At 28.8% G+C, this 10,812-nt stretch overlaps 1 protein-coding gene across 1 annotated transcript; it reads left to right on the top strand.

Moving 5' to 3' along the window:
* Window positions 1-1,690: 1,690 nt before the first annotated feature.
* Window positions 1,691-10,345, top strand: LOTGIDRAFT_160547 (hypothetical protein; the record flags this gene model as incomplete). Its single annotated transcript, XM_009055669.1, has 10 exons — window positions 1,691-1,715; window positions 2,769-2,948; window positions 3,295-3,600; window positions 4,057-4,305; window positions 4,563-4,711; window positions 5,594-5,711; window positions 6,365-6,503; window positions 6,653-6,747; window positions 9,489-9,761; window positions 10,143-10,345. 10 exons carry the CDS (start codon window positions 1,691-1,693, stop codon window positions 10,343-10,345), a joined length of 1,737 nt encoding a protein of 578 aa, XP_009053917.1.
* Window positions 10,346-10,812: the final 467 nt, after the last annotated feature.

Genomic DNA, 10,812 nt, shown 5'->3' on the forward strand with positions numbered 1-10,812 from the left:
ATATAAGTTATAAACCTCCTGACAAAGTACGAGTATTTCGCTATTATAATTTACATAATTTGGCATTTATTTTGCTTAAACCTGTACATTAGTTTTCCAACACTAACCAAATAACACTGCTACTGTAAAACGTTTACGTAAACCTTTTAAAAAATTAATGGCAGGTCTTAAGTTAAAACTTGCAGATAAGATAAGGTACAAATATCTTTCAATTTTAGTCTTTTGGAGCATCTGAATTTTCCAACCTACCAAAATAATCAGACTTCCTTTTTAAGATTGTATCATATTCAGTTTCAGTACAGACTAATATAACCTAGTATTTTATATGAATGAACTTATTTATTATGTCGATTTGCTCCACTTCCCCGCCTTAAAGGGACAGGTGTTCTATTTTGGGGGTCCATTTGAGTCTTGAACATAGTAAATAGTACTAGAAATGTACAAAAATCTCATAATTTCTTCAAAAATATCTCAAACAAAGGATTTATTTTCTATTGTATACACGGCAGTGTCTCATAAAAAGACGACTTTAAGGGAGGAAGGGGGGGGGGGGGGGGGGGGGTGTATTCAAACGCGTATAATTCTGGACACACATTTTTTACTGATTGGCTAAGGTAAACAATTCCCGATTCTCAGACTAAGATATGATTGGTCAAAAAACATGAATTGCACACATGTCCCTTTAATGTCGTTAAACTCTACTTCGTCAAGGGTGGTGTTATGCTCTACTTTATAAAATACAATATATTCACAGGCTATGCCTGTCAACCCCTCTCTCTTAACAAAAACAATTACAGGAAAATATATATCAACCAAAACTATATACATGTATACATATAACATACAATATACATTTGCTCTAGATGCTTCTCTCCTGGCTTCTAAATGTCCTTCAAAAATTTATGATATGTATATTTTCAATATGTTTTATATTACATATATACTCTCTCGCAACAAGGTTCTAAAAAGTTCTAAAAATAAAAGGACTACAATTTAAATTGCGTTCTACGTCCATTATATCTGTCTAAAATTTGACTAATGTAGACAGGCAACGCTATGCATGCAATGTTTATTGATCATGCGATAATGCGAAGGCCCTCCATTGTTTTGTTTTACACATACAGGGATTCTTGAAGTCATCGTAAATCCAACACATGTATTACGTGGACTACATGTGGACTCCGAAGTTTCTAGTTGTGGACTCCGAAATTTCGACTTGTGCTAAATATATTCAGAAAAATGAAAATAAATTTTTTATATGTGTGCCAAAGAGTTATGGAGAATTTGGCTTTTGTCATGATGGAAATTCTAATATAAGAGAATGCCCAGTTTGTCCTACGAAATAAACACACTGAAAGGCGTATCAATTTAGATTTAATATTTATAGCAATGTTTGTAACTTACCTAGTCAACTTTCGTATTATTCAATAGCCAATGTCATACTGACTCAGAACACTAGACCTATGCTTGCTATGTATGATATAATGAGCTCATTACTTACGGCCATAAAGTGACGCACACCGACATGGGAAAGCCCGCCAGCTGACTCACTGGCCTGTCTTGGAGAGAAGTGCGTGGTCTTCGTTGGTGTCAGTGATAAAAACATGTAATTTGGAACGACGTATACGGGGTCTCCGTCCAATTTCCATCAACACGAAGAATATGATATGGTATATTTTTTAGGTGAACGATGGAGGCTCACATACAGCTAAAAGGTTGAGATTTAAAAAAAGATTTATTACCGAAATAACATTCAGGCCTGCAATCATTTCAAAGTTAATTTTCGACGAAGTAGATTTTGACCGTCTTGGCGAAGGCAATGAAATCAGACATGCATAGCAGTAAAATGGCTGGACATGTTGCAATTGCTCGCGGATCGATCTAAAATTCGTGATAAATGAAAATAACGGATTTGAGCGTGTCTATATGGTACGGTATATTGAAATTTGATCGATTTCAACACACGGTTAGTTCACAATTTGTGCATGATTATTACCGACGTTTATGGGATACGTCTACATATTAATGATTTGACTAGTTGTTACTGATATATGATATAATTTGAACATGAAATGTACAATAGAAATTTCATTTCTGAAAAAGATTAGAAATCGGAGATAAAATAGTATTTTCAGTTGTTCCCAGTCACATATAGTGTATTTTGAGTATTTTGACCTGATTGGACCGATCAATATTGGTGTTCAACCACCACAAACCCGATATTAAGATGCTTTTTTATCCAAGCCCTCTGTTCGGAAGCATCTCAATGTGTGTCGCGTCAAGTCCCTGTGATTTCATGAACATCCGGTTCATTTCAAGATGTCAGCCTCCATGAGATGATTGTTGTCTTTAATGAGTTATGTGGTTGTCTTCATTTAGAAACAAACCAGTAACCATGTCATTCAATAATTCTATCATAAATCACAAAATCAAATGATTTGAATATAACATGATTAATTTGAGCACGAATTGTCGTCAATTGGGCCGAATTTGGCTGAAATACAAACGACACATTTCCAGTACGGTTGTACGTTGTGATGTGAAATGGAATTCCAATGGCAAGTTGATCTCATTCATTTTCATATTATGCCTTTACTGTCTTTCTGATCAATTCTAGTTTAGATTTGTAGTGCTGACAACCCTTACTTTAGGTATGTAGGCCATACATTATATAGCCAAGGTTCAGAACCGGTAAATAAGTCAATGAAAAACATTATCCAGTTTCCACATGTTTATTAAAAGTAATTTAATCAATATTTGTATTGCAGATTTTCCATGGTCTAGTGAAGTAAACACTACATTAAAAGATGTCTTTAAATTAGATAAATTAAGACCAATGCAGCTACAGACAATAAATGTGACTATGTCAGGAATAGATTGTATACTATTAATGGCCTCAGCTGGTGGAAAAAGTTTATGTTTTCAACTTCCTGCTGTTTTATCTGAAGGTATTGTTAAAAAAAACAGTCTAATTAAAGGGAAAGCTGCACCATTTTTTTGACCAATCATGCTATAATCTCAGAAACCAATCATTCATAGTGATTATGGAAACTGAAAGTGTGTTTTTGAATGAATATTTCGACTACCTATATAGTTAAAGTGGACTACCCATGTGTTTGGTTGGCACAAATATATTTGCCTGACTATTCGAAACATTGTGTCATAAACAAATTTGTTTATTTGGACACATTTCCTTTAAAACCTTTCATAATTTGTTTTGCTTATTGACTATGCTCTTAATTCTAGTCTTAGCAGTTATTGCTTCAACAACATTTGGGTTTTATTTACTTTCAGGAATAACTGTAGTTGTCTCCCCCTTGTTATCTTTAATGGAAGACCAATTAACTGCCTTAAAAAATTTAAATATTAACTCAGCAACATTCAATTCTTATACAAAATCAGCAGATGCCAAAAAAATTCTAACATCCATGACAGACCCTAATTCAACACTAAAACTTTTATATGTCACACCTGAAAAACTCTTAAAAAGTCAAGGATTTTTGAAGGAATTAGAAAAAATGTATGAAATGGGAAGATTTAGTCGACTTGTTATAGATGAAGTACATTGTTGTTCTCAATGGGGTCATGATTTCCGTCCAGGTTTGTTGTTTAACTGTAGTTGTTTATAGGGTTTTGTGGAGGAAAGCACTGGCCTTATCCATGTAAACCAAGAGCTAATCAATGGTTCTGTTCAAAACAATATACCATTATCACGATGACAATGTCAAGCTATTACAGACTTTGTCTTATACCTTGACTGCAATAGCCACCTTTCTTGTATCACGGAAGTTGGTAAATACAGTTGTATTATTCACTCTCCTATCAACCTGAGCTTAGGCTGTATCATTAATTGTGTTCACAGCTTACTGTTGAAATTTAAGTCTTCTTCTCAATGTGTCGCTATAATGATCTGAGTTTTAACATGGTGAAAACCAGTAAAGATAGAAACAGAAAGTGAAATTTCTACTACTGTATGTATATTTCTAGGACTATTTACATAAGTTTAAGCCTGAAAAATTCACATTGCAGATTAATTACATTTCATGTTATTTACAGGTTTCAGATATTTAGGTATTATAAAGAAACAATTTCCAACAGTACCTATATTAGGTTTAACAGCAACTGCTACCCTGAAAGTTTTAGATGATGTTAAAAATATCCTCAATATACCTCATTGTCAGTTATTACGGACCTCGTTTAATAGACCTAATTTATATTATGAGGTTAAATTAAAACCACCAACTAAACTTCAAACTATGAAGGAAATAACGAAGTTAATTAAAAATAAATATAACAATCAATGTGGTAAGCAATTTTGATTCAATTTTTTTTTTTTTATGATAATTTTCATCTCCATTGTAATCTCACTAGCTTTCTACCAAAATCTTGTTCTAATGGTGTTATCTTCAACCAATCAAAGCATGTCCTGTGGAAACTGTGTCTTGATAACAAGGACGTATTGTGGCAGTGTGACAACGTATGAAGGTTAAGTAGTTGTATATATAGGTTTGGTTTGCATTTGTCTGTCTTATGAAATAATAGTACTTAATTTCTGTTAACAGGTATTGTTTATTGTTTCACAAAGAAAGATTCTGTAAATGTTACTGTTGATTTACAGAAGGCAGGTATAGCAACAGGATGTTATAATGCCAACTTAACAGCAGTTGAGAGATCTCGGGTTTATAATCTTTGGACACAGGGTCAGATCCAGGTTAGTTTTCCAGTCATCCAGTCTCTAGTCTTATGTAATTAAATTAAGATTACAATTTCTGTACTTTTTGTGATATCATCTACATTATAGTCTAACAAGCTTTCTACCACAGTTGTATTTTAATGATATTATCTGTCCAATCTAAGCATCTTCTGTTGGACCAAATTCTCCATTGTTATGAGGAATCAGGGGAAAGTCAAACCCAAAGAGGAGCAATATCACAGCCACTATTGCTATCCCAGAATTCATCATATTTTTTTGCCATTTTTAATTTAAGCTACACATGTGACATAATGTTACTGAGTTATTGCCCTTGACAAAATTGATGAATTTATCAGTCATAACACTTCAGAGTTCAGCGAACACAAACTATACTTAAATTAAATTAGAGTCCCCTCCTCCACAGTATAAACTAAAAAAGATATGGACAAAAACCCAAGTTATTCTGAAGGTATATATTGAAGTTTCTCTCTGGGTATCTAATATTTTCTGTGGCTTCTATCTGCTTGTACCATAACCTGCATTCTTGGGGGTATGATTTCAGAAAATAGGAAAACATCTGAGAATCAAAGGTTTTAATCCGAGCAGTTTGGTCATCTCATTTCGTGGGTCGTTGAAACTTGGCATATCATCGTTGTTCAATGCTTTTCAAAGTATTGTCTGTTCTATGAGATCTTTAAAATTTGTTATTTGTTGAGGTTTTGCATGATAAGGTACCATATTTCAAGGTTCTTTGGACAATTTTCTCAAATAATACCCTCAAGAATGCAGGCTTTTGTCCATATCTATTTTAGCTTAGGCTGTTGGAGAAGTGGGCTCTAATTTCGAAACACCTGGTATATAAACTGCAACACATTTAATTATATAGATTGAAAATTGTAGGTTGTGGTAGCAACTATAGCATTTGGTATGGGAATAGATAAACCTGATGTAAGATTTGTTATACATCATTCTATTAGTAAATCTATAGAGAATCTATATCAAGAGAGTGGTCGAGCTGGTAGGTTATTCTGTAGTCTTTTTAATCTACAATAACTTATGCAATACAATTGTATAGCCAACTACTTCAAACAACAAAACTAACAAAATTTCAATCAGAGTGCAATCAGGTGGAGAGGATCCCCTATAGTATGTATAATATCATAGCATAACATTATGCTTGCCATGGGTAAGAGCCTGCTTGGATGGGACAATACTACAAGCTGTGACAATAAAAAAACAGATTGGAAAAGAGTATTCATTAAAGGGATTGTAAAGAGGTTTTCAAAGGTTGTTTCAGGAACATTGATAGCATCAATTTGCATCATTCCAATTTTCAATCAGACGTCTGTGGTTCCTGCAATTCCACTAAAACTAAGCATTTTATGATGTCACTAATCGCAAAGCCCTAATTCGATAAAGTATATTTTTGTGATTAGTGATCATAAACAATTAGTTTTAGTAAAATTGCTAAAAACTACAGATGTCTGATTTAAATTTAGGGAGATCACATTGAATAATTTTATGGTATAGCATAATTAAATATATTAAATAATGGAAATGAGTAGACTTATGTCACTGTACTGTCAAAATTTTTCTGACTTTGCTTTTTTCCAGTCTTTATTAACTCAATCAGAAACATAATATGGAAATCCAATGCTATGTTTATTGTAGGTAGAGATGGGAAGGCCTCAGATTGTATATTATATTATAGATTATCAGATTTATTACGTATTGGACAGATGGTAGAGGATGAACATCTTGGTGTAGGAAATCTTCATGATATATTAAACTATTGTTTAACCAATGACAGGTAATCATATTTCTTCTGCAATGATGATTGATGTTGTTAAATCATATGAAAGAAAATTTGTTCTACATAATATCTTGATCATTGAGTGACAAAATATTTCTAATAAATTGGATGAGCTATTAGCTTTTAATATATGTAATTATCTTTAGGTGCAGAAGATCAGTATTTGCTGAATATTTTGGTGAAGATTGGAATCTTAATGATTGTCATGAGATGTGTGATTATTGTAGACCATCTGAAGAATGTAAGTATAGATGTTACTCTACTTTGTTATATCTTCATTTTATTATGGACATTATTACTCTACATTGTTATAACTTTATATTTTATTATAGACAATATTACTCTATATTGTTATAACTTAATATTTTATTATAGACAATATTACTCTATATTGTTATAACTTTATACTTTATTATAGACAGTAGTACTCTACTTTGTTATAACTTTATATTTTATTATAGACAATATTACTCTATATTGTTATAACATAATATTTTGTTATAGACATTATTACTTTACATTGTTATAACTTTATATTTTATTATAGACAGTATTACTCTATATTGTTATGACTTAATATTTTATTATAGACAGTATTACTCTATATTGTTATAACTTAATATTTTATCATAGACAGTATTACTCTTCATTGTTATAACTTTATATTTTATTATAGACAGTATTACTCTATATTGTTATAATTTAATATTTTATTATAGACAGTATTACTCTATATTGTTATAACTTTATATTTTATTATAGACAGTATTACTCTTCATTGTTATAACTTAATATTTTATTATAGACAATATTATTCTACATTGTTATAACTTTACATTTTATTATAGACAGTATTACTCTATATTGTTATAACTTAATATTTTATTATAGACAATATTACTCTATATTGTTATAACTTTATATTTTATTATAGACAATATTACTCTACATTGTTATAACTTTATATTTTATTATAGACAGTATTACTCTTCATTGTTATAACTTAATATTTTGTTATAGACATTATTACTCCATATTGTTATAACATAATATTTTGTTATAGACATTATTACTTTACATTGTTATAACTTTATATTTTATTATAGACAGTATTACTCTATATTGTTATGACTTAATATTTTATCATAGACAGTATTACTCTATATTGTTATAACTTAATATTTTATCATAGACAGTATTACTCTACATTGTTATAACTTTATATTTTATTATAGACAATATTACTCTATATTGTTATAACATAATATTTTATTATAGACAGTATTACTCTATATTGTTATGACTTAATATTTTATTATAGACAGTATTACTCTATATTGTTATAACTTAATATTTTATCATAGACAGTATTACTCTTCATTGTTATAACTTTATATTTTATTATAGACAGTATTACTCTATATTGTTATAATTTAATATTTTATTATAGACAGTATTACTCTATATTGTTATAACTTTATATTTTATTATAGACAGTATTACTCTTCATTGTTATAACTTTATATTTTATTATAGACAATATTATTCTACATTGTTATAACTTTATATTTTATTATAGACAGTATTACTCCATATTGTTATAACTTAATATTTTATTATAGACAATATTACTCTATATTGTTATAACTTAATATTTTATTATAGACAATATTACTCTACATTGTTATAACTTTATATTTTATTATAGACAATATTACTCTATATTGTTATAACTTAATATTTTGTTATAGACATTATTACTCCATATTGTTATAACTTAATATTTTATTATAGACAATATTACTCTACATTTTTATAACTTTATATTTTATTATAGACAATATTACTCTATATTGTTATAACTTAATATTTTATTATAGACAATATTATTCTACATTGTTATAACTTTATATTTTATTATAGACATTATTAATCTACATTGTTATAACTTTATATTTTATTATAGACAGTATTACTCTATATTGTTATAACTTTATATTTTATTATAGGCAGTGTTACTCTATATTGTTATAACTTTATATTTTATTAAAGGCAATATTACTCTATATTGTTATAACTTTATATTTTATTATAGACAATATTATTCTACATTGTTATAACTTTATATTTTATTATAGACATTATTACTTTACATTGTTATAACTTTATATTTTATTATATGTTACTAATGTTACTCTATATTGTTTTAATTTTATATTTTTTTATAAACATTATTACTCTATGTTATAACTTTATATTTTATTATAGACAGTATTACTCTACATTGTTATAAATTTATTTAAATTATAGACGATATTACTCTATATTGTATACCTCTATATTGTTATAACTTTATATTTTATTATAGACAATATTACTCTATATTGTATACCTCTACATTGTTATAACTTTATATTTTATTATAGACAATATTACTCTATATTGTTTAACTCTATATTGTTATAACTTTATATTTTATTATTGACAATATTACTCTATATTGTTTAACTCTATTTTGTTATAACTTTATATTTTATTATAGACATTATTAATCTACATTGTTATAACTTTATAATTTATTATAGGCAATGTTACTCTATATTGTTATAACTTTATATTTTATTATAGGCAATGTTACTCTATATTGTTATAACTTTATATTTTTTATAGACATTATTACTCTATGTTATAACTTTATATTTTATTATAGACAGTATTACTCTACATTGTTATAAATTTATTTAAATTATAGACAATATTACTCTATATTGTATACCTCTATATTGTTATAACTTTATATTTTATTATAGACAATATTACTCTATATTGTATACCTCTACATTGTTATAACTTTATCTTATTATAGACAATATTACTCTATATTGTTTAACTCTATTTTGTTATAACTTTATATTTTATTATAGAAAATATTACTCTATATTGTTTAACTCTATTTTGTTATAACTTTATATTTTATTATAGACAATACAGTACCAATAGATGTAACTCTACATTGTTATAACTTCTTACTACTAGTGTATGATACAATGGTATTAAAGTTACAAATCACATCGTTACAGTTAATAGATGCATGGTTTGGTCGAGGTAATCATGCTCATTTAGCAAAAGATATACACCCTAAAGGGTTAACCTTGGTAGAAGCGGAAAGGATTATTGGTTACATGATATTAAAAGGATATCTTAGACTAAAGTATCATGATTATGATAAGGTTCTTTTCAGTTGTTTTCTGCCAGGTAAGAACAAAAGATGTTTGTTTTTTTGTATTGTCTTGAGCTTCTAGCCTGTGTCATTGTTTAATGAGCTCAATATGAGTTCTATAATGAGAAATCGGGATACTTTTGAGATTGATAATCCTATGTCTAGCTTGTCACTAATAGTGTTCACAGCTCACCATCTAAATTTAAGCCTTCAAATCCATGTGTGTCCAAAAATTTTCCTCATTTAAAAGACTATAAAGAAAAGACCTTTATAGAAAAAGGAAGAGAAATTCCATTTCTAGTGTTTCTGATCACAATTTACATATATTCAACACTCAAATCAACAAATATTATTCAAATTTTTTTAAGAAAGATTCATAAATGTAGGTTTGTGCAGATTTCAATCTTTTTTTTCAGGAAAGAAAGCCAAAGAAATTCTGGATGTAAACTCTATTGTGTTAAACATGCGAGTGAAAGGAGAAGAGAAACAAACAAACATTACTAAACAGAATTCCATAAAAAATGGCCAAACATTACAGAACACACGTGCCAAATTAGTTGAAGCATTCAATACTAAAAACAGTCAAAGGAAAAGAGAACAAAGGGAAAAAATTTCATGAAAAATTAACAAAAATTATTAGAAGAGATATAACAGATGGTTGTAGGTGATAGGTTCACGTCTGTTTACAGCTAACCGACATCGCAGACTGATAACTAGTACCTGATTGGTTAATGAATGGAAGTAAATGTGGGTGTGAAGGATTAACCAATCAGACATCTGAAACACTGGAAATCTTTTTGCATTAAGTAAATGGAAAAGCCTTTCATGAACAGTGTTTTTTCCAACACCATCATGCTGTGGGTCCATGCAGTACTGCTCAAAGAAGCAAGAGAATGGATACAGATCACATGAATTTTCTGCTGGTGCTCATTTCATCATTCCATTGTGCCTTGTAGAGGAAATCCAAGATGGATGTTTCACTTGGAATTTTATTTTTTGGATTTTGTAGCTATGAACCAAATTGTCTACCAAAAACATTGTATGCATCAATATATAATGTTGTTGGTAGTTAAAAGACAATTAAAG

The sequence above is a fragment of the Lottia gigantea genome, assembly GCF_000327385.1.
Source record: "Lottia gigantea unplaced genomic scaffold LOTGIsca_25, whole genome shotgun sequence".
In the NCBI taxonomy this organism is placed as follows: domain Eukaryota; kingdom Metazoa; phylum Mollusca; class Gastropoda; family Lottiidae; genus Lottia; species Lottia gigantea.